The 16,915-nt window shown below is 40.8% G+C and overlaps 1 protein-coding gene across 2 annotated transcripts in view; it reads left to right on the top strand.

Annotated features, from left to right (window-relative positions):
• USP24 (ubiquitin specific peptidase 24) overlaps positions 1-16,915 on the top strand; it is a 78,459-nt gene that overhangs the window by 19,171 nt on the left and 42,373 nt on the right. For both annotated transcript variants that reach the window (XM_081915667.1, XM_081915668.1), the window contains exons 7-24: positions 748-813; positions 1,186-1,251; positions 3,840-3,914; positions 4,863-5,021; positions 5,737-5,851; positions 6,617-6,720; positions 9,273-9,380; positions 9,535-9,630; positions 9,724-9,885; positions 10,336-10,443; positions 11,308-11,457; positions 11,632-11,763; positions 12,108-12,219; positions 12,433-12,509; positions 13,182-13,322; positions 14,217-14,270; positions 14,809-14,924; positions 16,815-16,881. In XM_081915667.1, the coding sequence (XP_081771793.1) occupies positions 748-813; positions 1,186-1,251; positions 3,840-3,914; positions 4,863-5,021; positions 5,737-5,851; positions 6,617-6,720; positions 9,273-9,380; positions 9,535-9,630; positions 9,724-9,885; positions 10,336-10,443; positions 11,308-11,457; positions 11,632-11,763; positions 12,108-12,219; positions 12,433-12,509; positions 13,182-13,322; positions 14,217-14,270; positions 14,809-14,924; positions 16,815-16,881 (1,908 nt within the window). The remainder of the gene's footprint in view (positions 1-747; positions 814-1,185; positions 1,252-3,839; positions 3,915-4,862; positions 5,022-5,736; positions 5,852-6,616; positions 6,721-9,272; positions 9,381-9,534; positions 9,631-9,723; positions 9,886-10,335; positions 10,444-11,307; positions 11,458-11,631; positions 11,764-12,107; positions 12,220-12,432; positions 12,510-13,181; positions 13,323-14,216; positions 14,271-14,808; positions 14,925-16,814; positions 16,882-16,915) is intronic.

The raw sequence follows: 16,915 nt of genomic DNA, 5'->3' as shown, positions 1-16,915 counted from the left end.
GAGAATGAATGGGCTGTAATTTAAAGCAAGAGGACTTTTGTCAGTGAAGGATGTTAGCACTGGAAGAATGAGGACCATATATAGGCATGTATTTTTAAATGATATCCAGTGGATGAATTTATAGTGGTAACTGAAGGGAATGGGAAGTATTTGAAGGGAAATGAAGAGCGGATATCACTTGTACAATGGGAGAGGTGAATGTTTTTGTCAGCAGGATGAGTATTTTTAGCACCAAATATGAGGGAGAGGCTAGAGTTCTGTAGAGAAGCTTCCAAGGCTCATTTTGTATGTGTGTGCACACATGTGCATGTATGCAGCATTATTCTTGCAAAATGTTCATGTGTCAGTTTTCATCATTTATCTGGAGCTGTAATAGAGTAAGAAGAAATGTATGATGCATATGGAAAAATAGTTTTACCTCTTAAAGGGATTTGTCGTCAATTTACCTGTGAAATGCCATTGAACTGAGTGTTCTAGGTGAACTTCAGAAAAATATAAGTCTTTGACAGAGAAAACTGCACTAGTAGTTTTCCTATCCTTCCAATTCATTCTCATGAATTGTTGTACCTTTACCTCCATTACTGAAGTAGTAAAATCCTTAGACTCAGCATACCTTACTGATACACTTTCCTGTGGTGGACAACTGAAGGAAATGCTCATCTATTCATGCCTGTTTCTGAGACCTATCACACTACTTTTATTTATATAGTTCATGTCTTTGACGGTGTTGTTTGTATACTTATTTAGTTTGCAGAATTAGGTGGATTTTCTGCAATTCAGTCTAAGCTTCATTCAGAAGATATTGAACTTGGGGTAAGTTAAAATCCAGATCACTTCCCTTTGTTTTATGAATCTTTCACAGTAGATGGCTCTTGTTCAATACTTATGAATTTTCTGCTGTTGTGGAACTGAAGTAATATTTTAGTCTCAAGATGTGCTGGGTGAAGCAATCACAACTTCTAAAACTGTAGTGTGAATTGATGTGCTTCATTGCATTACCTTTAGGCTGTATTTGCTGCTGCTGTTGTCAACCAAAACTATACTAGCCATGTTCATCTGTCTGTTTTATCAAATACCATTCTCTTGTCTTAGTCTCATATGCTAGGGACCAGTTTGGTCCCTTCTTGTGGTATTTGCCTCGAGTCTGTTCTGTGTATGTTCTTAAATGCTTTCTCTTTCTTCTAGGCAGTATCTTCTTTAGTTCAGCCTTTGGGGGTTTGCGCAGAGTATCTCAATTCTTCGGTAGTACAGGTAACTTTCTCTTTAAAATTATGTACAATTAGTAACTTGCTCTGAGCTTTTTTAAAAAAAGTGAAACAAGTGTGGTTCATTGCCCTATGCCTTATGTTTGTTTTTCAGGTAATGAATCTGCAAAATACTTGTTTTGAAACTCATAATATTATAATAATATAATAACACCAAATGATGCTCACATTAACATTGATGCTATTATTGTTAAAAACAACAGTCAGTTTGGGATAACTCTAGATAATCTGCGAGATACCTTTATAGGACAGATTGGAGGTGGGCGGACTGTGAGATCCAATTTGTACACTTAGAATTAAATAATTCTGAACCCTGGAATTTGTTTTTAGTGACAGAACTGAGTTTGCAGTCCTTCCACATAAAAATCCACTCCTCCAGCAGTTGAATATGGGGGGGGGGGTCATTTTGCTGCCATTATTAAACAATTGGGAGTTGGAAATCCTTGTTCTACTTTAACCCACCCAGAGATCAATCAGTAGGTCCTATTCTAACATTTGCCCACCCCAATATAGATTTGTATTTATTTTTACATTGGGAAGTACAGTGGTGCCCCGCAAGACGAATGCCTCGCAAGACGAAAAACCCGCAAGACGAAAGGGTTTTTCGGGTTTTGCGATGCTTCGCTAGACGATTTTCCCTATGGGCTTGCATCGCAAGACGAAAGCCCATAGGGAAATCTCGGGGACCTTTTTTTAAATGCTGGCGGTGGGGAGCAAAGCCTTTTCCCCCCTCCGGACTTCAGAAGAGGTCCAGGAAGGCCGGCGGGGGCGAAAGGCTTTGCTCCCCACCGCCAGCATTTTAAAAGCGGTCCGGGATAGCAGGGAAGCGCTTCCCGCTATCCCGGACGGCTTTTGAAGGCAGGCAGGGGGGGCAAAAACTTTTGCCCCCCGCCCGCCTTGGGAAGAGGTCCAGGACCTCTTCCCAAGGCGGGCGGGGGGCAAAAGTCTTTGCCCCCCCTGCCTGCCTAACCGGGGGCTTTTAAATCGCCCCGGGACTGTCCGGGGCGATTTAAAAGCCCCCGGACGGCTTTTGAAGCCTCCCCCCGCCGCCCGGCATCGGGGCATCGTCCCGATGCCGGGCGGCGGGGCAGGAACGCCTCCCCCCGCCGCCCGGCTTCGGGGCATCGTCCCGATGCCGGGCGGCGGGGCAAGAAAGCCTCCCCCCGCCGCCCGGCATCGGAACCATGTCCCGATGCCGGGCGGCGGGGCGGCAAAGCCTCCCGCCGCCCGGCTTCGGGGCATCGTCCCGATGCCGGGCGGCGGGGCGGGAAAGCCTCCCCCCGCCGCCCGGCTTCGGGGCATCGTCCCGATGCCGGGCGGCGGGGCGAGAAAGCCTCCCCCCGCCGCCCGGCTTCGGGGCATCGTCCCGATGCCGGGCGGCGGGGCGGCAAAGCCTCCCCCCGCCGCCCGGCTTCGGGGCATCGTCCCGATGCCGGGCGGCGGGGCGGGAAAGCCTCCCCCCGCCGCCCGGCTTCGGGGCATCGTCCCGATGCCGGGCGGCGGGGCGAGAAAGCCTCCCCCCGCCGCCCGGCTTCGGGGCATCGTCCCGATGCCGGGCGGCGGGGCGAGAAAGCCTCCCCCCGCCGCCCGGCATCGGAACGATGTCCCGAAGCCTGGCGGCGGGGCGGGAAAGCCTGGGCGCGCTTGCAACTCTCCGCAAGGAGCGCTCCCGCTGCTTGCGGAGAGGTCCGCGCCTGTCCTGGACCTTTTCTGAAGGCAGGCGGGGGGGGGCAAAAGTCTTTGTCCCCCCTGCCTGCCTTCCCAGGGGCTTTTAAATCGCACCGGACAGCGGAGAAGTCCTCCGCTGTCCCGGGCGATTTTAAAATGCCGCCCGCCAGAAGAGGTTGGGGGAAGGCGGTTTCCATAGGAATGCATTAATTGATTTTCAGTGCATTCCTATGGAAAACCGTGCATCGCAAGACGAAAAACTCGCAAGACGAAGAGACTTGCGGAACGAATTAATTTCGTCTTGCGAGGCACCACTGTATCTAACAGTCACATGTGAAGGTTGTTTGTACAACTGATCTTTCTCCTCCCTACAGACACTTAAAAAGCCTTTCTGGAGGACTTCATTGAACAACATGGGCTGTTTACCTGTAAGGGGGGTGTTGTCTGAAATTGGGCACAAAAACCTTGCTTCCTTTGCCTATTTTAGGGAGAGTTGCCTATGACACAGCCCATAGGAAAGCCTTCCAGAGATGTTGTTCAGGGGTCTACAGGGGCGGGGGTGAAAAGATTGGTTGAGTGAGCAGTTTCCACTCAGGCAAGCAGTGGATACAACACTTTATAATTCATTTGTTTGCTTCCTTACTTCAAATATACTCACATCAAATTGGCTTACATCTATTTTAATTGTACATAGTTTGTGTCAAATAATGGAACACTAGCATAAGGCTTATGTTCTGAGCATGAGTGGAATATACTTATGCTCAGGGAAGAGTGGTTGCAATTTTTGTTTTCTGCACCACATTAAATCCCACTTGGGGAAACTTCCCTGATCTTCAGAAGGGTGCAGGAATAATAGTTTCCCATTTCAAGAAAGCCCATACAGAATGCCTGTTTCTTGTTTTACAGCCCATGCTGGATCCAGTAATTCACAATATGATTAAATATGTACAGAATGTTGAAGAGAAGGACCTGAAAGACAAGGTAAAACCTGATTTTTCAGATATGACCTACAACTTGAACTGCAATTTGAAAGTGTAAAACTGACATTCCGTTAGCTAATGCTGCTGCTCCCATGCTTAAAAGCATGTGTGTACTTAACTAATGCTTGGTGAAACACTTGTAATGACACTATTAATGCTGTCAGCTGCAGTGTGCTTAGTACACACTTTCCTTTATAAAGTAATTTGTTCTATATTTATGATTTATTTAGAACATGTTTACCCAGCTCTTCAGCTGGGTTACTTACATGGAGTCAGTTAATACAGGAAAGTGCCTGCCTACAGACTTACAGTCTAAAACACATGATGCACAAGAAAGAAGGGCTTGGGAAGGAAGAGGAAACTCAGGATACCCATTTAAAAAACAAATAAATAGTAATTTCTATAACGACAGCATGGAATAGAATTGTTCAGGGACAGGAAGAGCCCGATAAAGCAAGTCTTTTAGTGGAGCTGGTGGAGTGGCCCTGCTAGAACGGTTGCTTCCGTGTAGCAGTCTACATCAGGCATAGGCAAACTCGGCCCTCCAGATGTTTTGGGCTACAACTCCCATCATCCCTGACCACTGGTCCTGTTAGTTAGGGATGATCGGAGTTGTAGTCCGAAAACATCTGGAGGGCCAAGTTTGCCTATGCCTGGTCTACATCCACAATAGTTGCAAATCAACACTCTTTGTTATAGGAGGTTCAAATCTTGTATAGCTATTGCTTTTTCAAAGCTTGTTTTATAGACAAACAAAACTAAAAAAAGCTTAATAACTTTTGCCAGAAAAATGCTCAACAACTTTTGTGTCTGGATTTTCACCTTTTGAAATATGGCAGCCCTACCCGTACAGTTTCAAAGGCTGCCTGAACTTAGGTGGTATCTTCCTTGCCACTTGAATTCATCATTGAAATCTCTAAAAAGCGCTCATAATTCTTATGTTTCGCAGAGGCTGGTCAGTATCCCTGAACTCTTGTCTGCCATCAAGCTCCTTTGCATGCGATTCCAACCTGACTTGGTAACAGTAGTAGATGACCTGCGCTTAGATATCCTGTTGCGTATGCTGAAATCGCCACACTTCAGTGCAAAAATGAACTCTCTCAAAGAAGTAAGCTTGTTATGCTAAAATCTTCAACTGATTAGATTGACGTTCACAATCGGGTATTTTCAACTTTCGCAGATCTAGGACACACTTTTATCCCAAACACTCATTTGGCGACCATTTTATTGATCTTTTACCATATATGTGCATGGTGGTGGTGCTCCTCTTGCGAGCCACCATGGATCAGGCTGCAGCCCATGAATGGGTCCTGATCCAGTAGTTAAAGGCTAGTTCTCTAGCTCATATTAACCGTAGCAACTTAATGATAACCATTGCTGATTTGGATCATAAAGCTTTCAAAGAGAAAATTCAGAGGCATAGGAGGAATCAAAAGATTCTTAGATTCTATCCATGGCTATAAATCCATTTGAAGTTCACTTATGGAATAAGTGGCAAATATATGGTGTTAGTGTGCATTAAAAAGGCCTAATAAACTTTTCATGAGGCCATTGAAATATTAATGATTTTACAGAGCTGGGCACTGCTCAGTGCAGTAATGAAAAATAGGATATAGTTTTGCTTATTCCCTGGATCTTCAAGTATTTAGTGTTTCAGGCCTTTCAAACCTTCACAGTGAAGACACATATTTACAGCCTTCCAAGAACCACCCATACATACAGCAACTAACTTTCAAGTTTATTTATTTTATTTCCTACACACTTTGGCTATTGATATATCTAGTTGTTACAAATCCTCTGAGTGACACTGTGTTAATTTTTAGGTAACAAAACTTATTGAAGACAGCACTGTATCCAAATCAGTAAAGAACGCAATAGATACAGATCGGTTATTAAACTGGCTAGTAGAAAACTCTGTTCTTTCAATTGCATTAGAAGGTAAGTTTTTAATATCCTGCTGCATTTCTGAACAAAAAGAAAGTTGATATTGTGGTTGCAGTCAGAAGGTGTGCTAAACTATGTTTGGTGTTAATGAAAGTGAGCCTTGTACTTGCATTCTGCCTCACTCCTCTTCCTCCAGGTTGGCTGCAAGGAAATGATGTGAAGCTTCTACTTACATGATTAAAATAAATTCAGAATGTTGTCCAAACCCAGGCAAACTGTGGTTTATCTTAACAGTGGTTGATTAACACAAACCATAGTTTAGAAACTTGGCTTGTTTCAATTAACCATTGTTAAGATGAAGTGTTGTTTGGCTTTGGGTGATTAAAAAAACTGATGGATGCTAAAATTGTGTACTTTTTGCAGCCACACCAGAGTACGAGAATAAAGTATATGAGCTAAGACTCGTAATGCTAAAACACAGCACTTTGTCTGAACCATTCATGTATCTGAATATTTTGGTGTAGATATTCCTGGTAAAAGTTCATATTTTAATGAGTCTTTCAAATTCTCTGGTATTTTTAGAAGTATCTTGGGTGCTACCAGCACCAATCCATTGGGGAAGAAAGGGCATTTTTAAAAATATTAAGGGCCTTAGTTGTGTAGTGAATGAGATGGAGAGGGTTGTTAGAAAACAGATCTTCACGTTACTGAACCTCTTCTTAGTTGTTTTGAAGGAGTATATATTTTGTTATTACCATATCAAAGACTTGATTAAGGCATTCCTTCTGGTTAGGCTCACTGTCCTGTTTCTTTCACTAGGTAACATAGACCAAGCACAATATTGTGATCGTATAAAAGGAATTATTGAACTCCTGGGCAGCAAGTTATCATTAGATGAGCTGACAAAAATATGGAGAATACAGGTGAGGATGTGCAGCAGTATGACTCAGAGTTTGAAATTCTTTTGACAGCATTTGTGGAATGTCTTTTTCAGGTGCATGTATAAAGATCCCAAACCTATCCAAATTTAGCAGATAATAATAGTGTGACTGATCATACGATAGATATCCATGGAGATGGAGTATGTGTTATTCTACAGAATTAGGACTCATGGCAGGAAGTTGTGTTCGTGGATGCTAAATAGATGCATCAATCCTAGGATTGGAAGGAGTCCAGTAGGTCATCTTGTTAAACAACTTGCCCAAGGGAAGTTTCACCTCAGTGAATCATTTTTTTATATTTTTTTTATTTTATGTTATGTTATTTGCAATCACATAAATATGCCACAAGCAGAGAGCAGAGTTTGTTTCAATGCATGCTTCTCAGTACTTTCCTATCACCATATTAAGTCCTGACATCTTTATCTTGTGTTGTGACTTTCCCAAACCTCATAAGACATACCTTGTTCATGTCCTGCTGACCAGTAATCTGCCTTACGCAAGTTTCCAAGAAGATGTGTGACAACCACACTCTGATGCTATATGAGCAAGAAAGCAAACAGTATGGTGATCACATTTGCTGAGGCCCTGGAAAAAAATTAACTAAGATAGAATCTTACGCTTCTAGTTTCATCTCTTTTGTTTCTAGTTGTATCTCTCTTCAAATTCTGTGTGAAAGAGAAAACATTGAGAGATGTATGATTATTATTTTTTGTCCTAGTTTAGAACTGCTAGTTTTTTTAATTGCTTTGCTAAATTTCTTTGACACCCACATACCTTTGCATATCTGTACATTTTATTCAGTCCATCCATCCTCCCACACACCATTACATTATTTGGTTACTTTACTTAGTTATTGCACTTTGATAAACAGAGCTCTAGTAATTCATTTATCTTCAAGGGCACTTCTATCACTTTTTTTTTTGCAGAAATGATGTTCATTCAAATTTCACAAAAGTGTTAAAGGCTGCATGTTCTCTCCCTTCCCTGCCACCTCACTGATTAATTTTAGTACTCTTATATGAAGCAACTATGTCAAATCTTCCTGTGCGCTGAATATGTTAAGAAACTATGGCCTGCTCTATACCTCAATTTATGGTTATTCATAAATTTAATGGAAAAATTCTGCATGAAAACTTGTGCTGGAAAATTTCTGGAGTGCAGAAATGTAATGAGCACAAGGATCACCACTCCAATTTACTTTATAACTAGATATGGGCGTCTTTAGAATATCCACACAGCATTAAGCTTATAAATATGCAGTAGTCTGTAAAATGGTGACAAAGCTCTTTATTTCTGGCATTGTTGCAACAATGTGATGTACTTCATTTATTTTGAGCACACTCATTCTGCTGACAAACCTGTGACATGTTCTAAAAAAAGAGATCTTAAGGCTCTGTGTGTCTGAATATCACACATTATAGAATGTCTTTGTAGTCTATCCCTTTCCAGTACTCTAGGACATGGGTGCGTTGTGACTGACTAAGGTGAGTTGCAAATCAATGCCACAGCATAGCAGGGATGCAGGTTGAGTTGATGTAGAAAGTTGTGAAGTCCACTGCTTTTAAGCACACAATTTCCAGTATTCTAAATGGATGACTTCTGTGGTTCAATGTGTTTTCAGTCTCTCAACATTACATAGGATACTTATAACTAAAGCTACTACTACAATATTTTAAGGTGACTTCATTTCTTTAGATTTTGGCCATACGTTAACTCCAGTTGTATATGAGAACAAATAACATTTGCACACTGCCCATTCACAAGTATATTTCTTGTTGCAATATGTAGCACCAATAGTTTGGTTGATAAATTAGCAGCTCAGTATTCCATACAGTCTTCATATTTGCATTACCTTTAGAATGTTAATTTCAAATACTGTGCTAATCTGCTTTCATATAAGGGTTGTTAGCACCTATATCAGCAACTTCTTTTGATTTCAAACAAATCAATTCAGCCTTCCTGAAGGATTGTGAGTCCTTTCTGACATGGCTTGAGCATTTATTTCTGAAATTTTACCTTCCAAGGTACTCAAAAGCACCATCTTTTCTTAGAGATGAATGAATGATTCATCTTTATTTAATTATGTAGTAGTAGTTACCCAATGCCTGCATTTCTACTGGTTCCATTAGCCTCCAGAATACCCAGAGCCTGAAACAGAAAGCGCTTCTGAATTAGTAATCAGTTTACTCAATGACACACCTAGCAAACGGTATCTGCCCTTCACACTTCGTATAAAACCTTTCACAGAATACAAATACTTCCTTTGTTGTGTCCAAAACCCGAACGTAAAACCACAAAGTTGTCAGTGTGGTATTTCTTGCAGTCTCTAAGATGGGGCTACAGTCTTCCTCATTCTTGCTTGATAATACGCAGTGTGTACCTAAGCATGTTTAATCAGAAACATCTATGTTTTCAGGGGTGAGAATGCCTAAGATTCCAGATTTTCTGTTTAATATACATCTATGATCATTTTTTCAAGTTCACCTTTTTTCATAGCTGTCTCTTTAACTGTTGTTTTTCTCTCCTCTTTAAAGTCAGGACAGCCGTCAACTGTAATAGAGAACATCCACACCATTATTGCAGCAGCTGCTGTCAAGTTCAGCTCAGACCAGCTCAATCATCTCTTTGTCCTTATTCAGAAGGTGAGGCAACTACAGCAAGAAACTGAAATATATATTTTGAAGACTGTTTGGATCTAAAGATCATAATGTGGATAACCAAAGCTTGGCCCAGTTGAAACTCAAATTGTTTTTTGTTTTGTCTTTATTCATCCCCCCCTTCCCTCCCCTTTTGTAGAGTTGGGAATCTGAGAGTGATAGAGTGAGACAGAAGCTGCTAAGCTTGATAGGACGTATTGGTCGGGAAGCACGTGTAGAGACAACCACTGGAAAGGCATGAGTAATAAATTCCACTTATAAGAGTTAACATGGAGGCTAACTTCTGTAATGAATGTTGATATTTATCTCTGTGTGTATATCCTTGTAGGTTCTTGAGGTTCTCTGGGAGTTGGCTCATCTTCCAACATTGCCCAGCAGTTTGATTCAACAAGCCTTGGAGGAGCATTTGACAATCCTTAGTGATGCATATGCAGTGAAGGAGGCAATAAAAAGAAGCTACATCATCAAATGCATAGAAGACATCAAGAGGGTTAGTTTGCCTTATCTCTCAGAATGTATATTCCGCGCACCCCACCCCAAATCTTCTTGATATAACTATTTGATTAGAAATGTTACAGAACTTGAAGCTTGGCACATTCATTAGTTCTCGTGTTTCACGGGACACCTTGAAAAGGGAGAGTGTGTGTATCAGTTTGCTTCTTGTGAGAGTCATAGCCAGTATCTTGCCTTTGTTTCTGCCAAAAGGAGTGACTGTTTGCTGTGGGGAAGCTACAAGAATGAAATTTGCAAATAGATCCATGTGTTCTTCACAATGTAATCTATATATATTACATAGAGAACTAAACAATGGATTTTGTGGAATTGAGGAATAGCTATAGTACAGCTATAGTACAAAAGTAATAGAATGGGGAATAAAACTTGGAATGTTTATGCAGTCATTGTTACTAAGAATACCTATTACTGTACCTTCTCCTAATAGTCATCCCAACATAATAATCCTCAGTTTGTGTGGGTGGTACCAGCTTTACGTCAGCTCCATGAAATCACACGCTCATTTATTAAGCAGACCTACCAAAAGCAAGATAAGGTAAGATAATTTTTGAGACAAAATTGTGTCTTGTGTGGATTGATATGATCAGGAGGGGGAAATGTCAGGAGGGAATGAATCTAAAAAATGGTATGCGTTCAGGAAGTGGACAACGTTGAATACTGAGGGCTTGGGTACTTGGGACCTGAAAATGTTTGTTTGTTATTTCAGTGTATAGATCAGTGGTGCCCAGCCTTTACAAATTTGAGGACCCCTTTTTAACCTAAATTTTTTTGCATCAATACTTTATATTTGTAAGGTTACCCTGTATTTTATCCTTTTAACCTTATTAAACTTTACTTGTGTAATTCGTGATTAAGTTCTACTAAGTAGAGGAAACGTATTGGCTGACACCGTGGGCCTAAAGTCTCATCCTTGAATCCAAAATCTCCTTTGTATTTAGCCCCCCTCTTCCTAACTTTCTCCCTTTAACATGGCACCTGTTGTGTAGGGAACTGATGTGAAAAACAGCTATCAAACCCTGGGTCTGCTACATAGAAATCAGACTTAGACTTCCTCTTTGAGCAAAGCAATCACTGTCACAATGCCATGTCATATTAGTGTCATTCTTAATGCTAAGTATTCATAGAAAGTTCAGATTTGGCTTTGGAAACGAAAGCGCACGATTTTGTGCTGTGCTAACTGAAGTATATATTTAAAGTGCTTAGTACTTCTTTCTGCATGACTAGTGTCATGACTGGAAACTGTGGTGAATGAGGATAGAAATTATGAGACTTTTGAGGCCCTGATTGAATAGATGGCCAGGGGGGTGCAGCGAGGGAAACTTATATTCGAGCCTTGAAAGTCTAATTGCACATGTTGTAATGCTCTGCTTAACACATCTTTTCCAATACTTCTGCCAAGAGCATTATTCAGGATCTGAAGAAAAACTTTGAAATAGTGAAGCTGGTGACAAGCAGCTTAATAGCATGCCACCGATTGGCCACATCCGTGGCAGGTCCTGGGGGCCTGTCAGGAGCAACCTTAGTGGATTGCCGATACACGTATCGGGAGGTAAGCAAACTTGTGACGTTCAAACCAGATCATTTGGGGCTAGCCCTGTATAGAAGCAACTCGTCTCTTTACTGAGGCAGTGAGCTTGAATCTCTCAAACCTCAAATTTGCAAAACGTTTCATAAAGGTCTGTTCGGAAATGTTAATTGCAGTTTGTGTTTGCTTCCTTTTCAGTACTTGGAGGCACATCTCAAATTTCTGGCATTTTTTCTCCAAGAGGCTACGCTTTACTTAGGATGGAATCGTGCTCGGGAAATCTGGGAATGCCTTGTGACAGGCCAAGATGTTTGTGAACTAGATCGAGAGGTGAGATGCTGTCTTTGGAATAAATGTAGCACTAATTTACTTGGAAACAATGTATCCTAAAGATGATCTGGGGCTAAAATCAAAACACACTAGGAAAACAAAATCGTTTCACAATCTGTAGAAAAATCAAGTGCTATTAGGAATGTTTGAGGGGCTATCAGGAGTAGACAAAAATTGCTGTTCATTCTTAATCATACGGATACTAGAGTTTTCTTAAATTGTTAGCAATCCTCAAACAAATTCTGGTGCGTGGAGTAAACCATAGTATGTCGAATATTTTAGAGCAATGCAAAATATATCATTTAAAAACAGAATGTGAACCATAGTGTAAACTCTTTTCACAGATGTGCTTTGAATGGTTTACAAAGGGGCAGCACGATCTCGAGAGTGATGTGCAGCAGCAGCTTTTTAAAGAAAAAATTCTTAAATTGGAATCTTATGAAATCACTATGAATGGTATGTAAGTATTTTTGTTTTATCAGCCTTTTGTATAATACTCAGATATCTTAGAATAAAATTTGGGGGGCTTGATAACCGCTGAAGATTGCAAACAGCTTCAGAGACTAATGAAGTCAGACTTTAAAGCTTTTATTTTGCATGAGTAATGTTTCTGTGTTTGTTTAAATGAAAATAGCAGAATTCCTTTAAAATGTTAATTTTTAAAAACAGGTTTTGGTTTGTTTAAGACCTTTTTTGAAAATGTGAACCTCTGTGATCATCGATTGAAACGTCAAGGAACTCAGCTGGTAAGCAGCTTTCTATAAACTTGACCCAGTGCAGTTCATAGGTCACAGCTGGCAGGTTTATTTGGAAAATAGTGTGCGCTATAAAATAGTGACCATTGGGAAGTGGCAGTTAGAATGTGGCTCTTCAAAGCTATAGTTACGGATTTTCCCTGGCATTACTGGAATTTCGAAGGCGGAATTGACATCCAGGGGAATTTCTGAAAGGCAGCACTTTGTCCTGGATCTTAGGCAAGTCAGTAAAAAAAATCATGTTTTCCCCCTAACAAAATCTCAACAATTTTGGGGGTTCCTATAAATAATATCAACAATTTTGGGGTGCCCTGGTTTTTACTTTTTGAAATACGGCAACCCTACTATAGTACATTAATTTGTCCTAAGTCAAGATTAGCTTTAGGGCTTAGATCAGTTTTCTTTAACTTACTCATATGAAACAGTCCATGAGCACAGTTAAATTCTTTGCTTTTACGTGCTTGGGAGGGAGGGGCTTTTTCTAGGATTAACCAACATAATTAGAGGAGTCCTTATTTGTCCTTATATTACTATTACTTGTAATTAATAATAGTATCTTCAGTTTGTGATAGGATAAAGCTCTTCAACATGTGAAATATTTCAATAGTGTACTCTAATCTGGGTGCTAACAACCTTAGTCTCTCTCTCTTTTATTTTGTCTAGCATGTAGAAAAACTGGAATTAATAGGAATGGATTTTATTTGGAAGATCGCAATGGAGTCACCTGATGAAGAAATAGCGAATGAAGCTATTCAGCTAATAATAAACTATAGTTACATCAATCTAAATCCAAGACTAAAGAAGGTAACAACTCTGAATTGTTTGGTTGCTGTACTTGTCCCAGAAGAGGAGATGTAGGCTGCCTTCAGATGATCCCAACCCAGCGTTCGGCATCTGTGTTTAAAGAACACGTGAGAGTAGGCAGCGAAGACTAACCTGGTAGCTCCATGTGGGCACCCCATCCTCATTGCTCTCCATGACTTGGAGGGATAGCTGCTTCTGCAGTGGAGAGCCTGCTCTATTTATGTGGGTTCCTCATGTGATTTTCAAGGATTCTAAATCTCACAGGTTGCCAAAATGAGTAGAGCAGGCTCTCTGCTGCAAAAGAAATTATTTCTCCAGCTCAAGGAGGGTGACAAGGCTGGGGAGTCAGAGGTTGTGTCCCTGTCCTCACTCTTCCACAAATGTAGAATGCCTCAGTATTGACCCTGAAATGTGCAATCCCACCTCTTCCTTTGCGTGCATGGGGGAAAGAGATTAGTAGCTTCCACTTGTTGACAATTGATAGTTTGCTGCATTTCTATGAAACTACAAACAATTAGCTTGTCACTGATTCGAAGTTGAAGTTAACCTGTCACTGATTGAAGTTAAATTGTCACTGATTCAAAGTTGAACTTCTTTCTCTGCATCTGCATGCTGCTTTGCACAGGAAGGAAGAGGGAAGGGGAAGAGATTGTGTGTGTGTGCGCACGCGCTTACCGCTGTTCATTCATAATGGCAAGCCATGGTTTTGGTTGTCTGAATAGAGACATGGACCGTGTACGTTTTTGTATTACCAACACACTTTCTCCTATCTGTGCTCATGCTTAAATTCAGTAATATGTGTATAGTAGCAGTTCTCTGTATGTACTCTTGCTCTCTCTGCATGTGTGTGAATTAATGTTTTTAATATAGTTTAACACTTTTCATTCTTTTCAGGATTCAGTGTCACTCCATAAAAAATTCATTGCGGATTGTTATACAAGATTAGAAGTAAGTGTCAATCTTTTTTAAAAAAATATGTCCTGTTGTATTTTTTATTCTTACATAATTGTAAAATAATTTCCAGCATTCCACCTTGTACTGTACAGAAAGCCCATTCTCAACTGGAGTTAATAGAGCAGCCACCATGTTGGTTTATATCCACTAATTATCTGGGACAGCAGGGAACTGCATGGGAGACTTGTGACCCTAGACAACTCCAGTTCTTTTCCTGTCTTTGCCCGGGACATTGAACTTTCTCCCACCTTTGACCCAAGTAGAGTTATTCTTTTACCTGTTTCCTTGCCTTGGATATAACCCTCAAACATCTTAACTAGATAGAGTATTCACAGGGAGTAGCCAGTGCTCCTTTCTTTGAATATCATTAAAATGAAGGTTTGTAGAGATGTCTGCCTGTTATGCCTCGACGCTAGGAAATTACTTTGCAGATAAAAGGCAAAGTTTAAGTTCTCAGTGCTGAAGAAGTTGCCGCACCATTATGTGGCCTTCCTTGTAATCCAGAAATAGCACAATGTTCCTTTCATTCTAGGCAGCCAGTTCAGCACTTGGTGGTCCAACGCTGACACATGCTGTCACAAGAGCTACCAAAATGCTAACAGCAACTGCAATGCCTACTGTGGCAACATCAGTACAGTCTCCATACAGGTAAGGTTTTGGTTTTGGTTTAGGAATAGATAAATATGATCTATGTTGGTTTGTTCTAGATAACCATGATTTAGAGGACTGGGAATGTGCTGAAGGCTCACACCTTCCTCCAGTTTTCCGTAACCATGCCTTGCTAAGATGTGCAAAACCATGGTATGAACTCCTCTTTAAACCATAAGAATGTGGTTAGCTGTAACCACAGTTTGCCCAGCTTGCTTGTGTTAAAAGAAACCTCAGTAATGAGGAGTCTCATATCTCACATTCCAGATCCACTAAACTTTAGAATGTTACATCTGAACCAGGTATTCTTGTCTGTGTGTGAAATGGATATGGGCCAAAGAAACTACTGAAATTAGAACTGGCACCCACAGCTTCATCATACATAAACACTTTACAAAGGATAGGTTTATTCAATGTATTTGTCCCCACAAATGAATGTTTCTGGTTTTTTGTTTTTGTTTTTAAATACATTGCAATAGGATTCACTGCGGAAGGTAGTTGCCAGAAGGGTGATGCAAGTCTCTGGTTACAAAAAGAAGTGTTGAATAAACACTTGTTTAAGGTTTGCTCAACTTATGCTGGCCTTCTGATGAGAAGGAAAATAATACAACGCAGCACAATACAATATACCCTAAGTTTACCTTTTGGAAAATCAAGTGGTGCTCTGTTCCAGTTCCAAAAAAGAAGTGTTGTTCCTGTATTAAACAAGTGTAGTAATCGTGGAACAAATATTGTGCACTTCCATTAAATTGATTTGGACAGCTGCTTAAAGAAGATCAAAGTTGGTACTAGTAGTACCAACTACTAGTAGTACCAATTTCTCAGGGAATATACAACAGCATAGTAGTCATTTATGCAATTGGGAGAAGTCTGCAGTGAGGCTGCAGTTTACCAGCAACAGCACTGTAAAACTCTTAAATCTAAGTGTTTTCTGTTGCTGATATGGCTTCTGTGACCCTTTTTCTGCTGCTGTTTGGTCTCATCTGTATTTTTATTTGTAAGCTGCCTTGAGTTTACGGTTACCACAGAAAGGTGTGAGATATCAATACATTAATTAAATAAATGGAAAGATGAATTGGCCCAGGAATACAGCCAAGTGCAGAAGCTGGTGCTATTTCCCTAAAGCACTGACCACATTCCCCCTGGCCCTGAGGGGAAGGAGGGCAAATTGGAGATATAAAATAGCATCAAAAACTGCAATAATCTGCAGCGCTGTTTTGCTATTGGCTCTTCTCTCACACCTTCTTCCCCGCTAACATTTCTTTAAAATGTATGTTGTACCTCACTTTTTAAGCCTTTTCCAGGTGAAATAATAAAGTGTGTTGCCAGGTTTATCTTTAATTATGTCAGCCCCAAATAACAGAAGTTTAGGAAAAACTGGACTGAGTTTACTACTTATACTCCTCCATTCTTTTCTTTCGCTAGGCAAAACTAGGGTTGGAAGTATGCGTTAAAGGTGATTTTTTTTCTCCTTGCTGCCACTGCCACCGGTACTTCACCACTAACCTGTTGTTACTTGGAATGCATAATATGTTATGACCCAGTTCAGGAATTTCTCTGGCTCTGCTTCACTTCATTGTGTAATGTGGAGCAGGTACAGCAAAACAGTGTGAAGACATCACATCACACTTCTTATTTTTTAAATCAAGTGTTACTGAGGTGATGGTGGGGAGGAGTGAATAAATCTAACTCCTTGACTGTTGCCACCTTGAAACTTGGTTCCAGCTTCTGCATACTCCTTGATAGTGAGAAATTTGTTTGGGCCACCTATCAGATAGTGGCCACAGGGCCATAGTGTTGGTGGCTTTTGTCAGGCTGGTAGGTATTTTCAAGGAGCTCAACTGAGGTCTCACCCAACTGTCTGCCATTTATTTTGATTGCAATCTCCAGGTCAACGAAGCTTGTAATAATTGAGAGACTGCTGCTGTTGGCAGAACGCTACGTCATCACTATAGAGGTAAGAAAAAGAAATTTTGGTACCCATGTCCCTT

This window comes from Podarcis melisellensis (genome assembly GCF_964234715.1).
Source record: "Podarcis melisellensis genome assembly, chromosome: 6".
Lineage (NCBI taxonomy): Eukaryota > Metazoa > Chordata > Lepidosauria > Squamata > Lacertidae > Podarcis > Podarcis melisellensis.
Note: the sequence above shows the minus strand (reverse complement) of the source record. Positions and strands in the feature narration are given on the sequence as shown.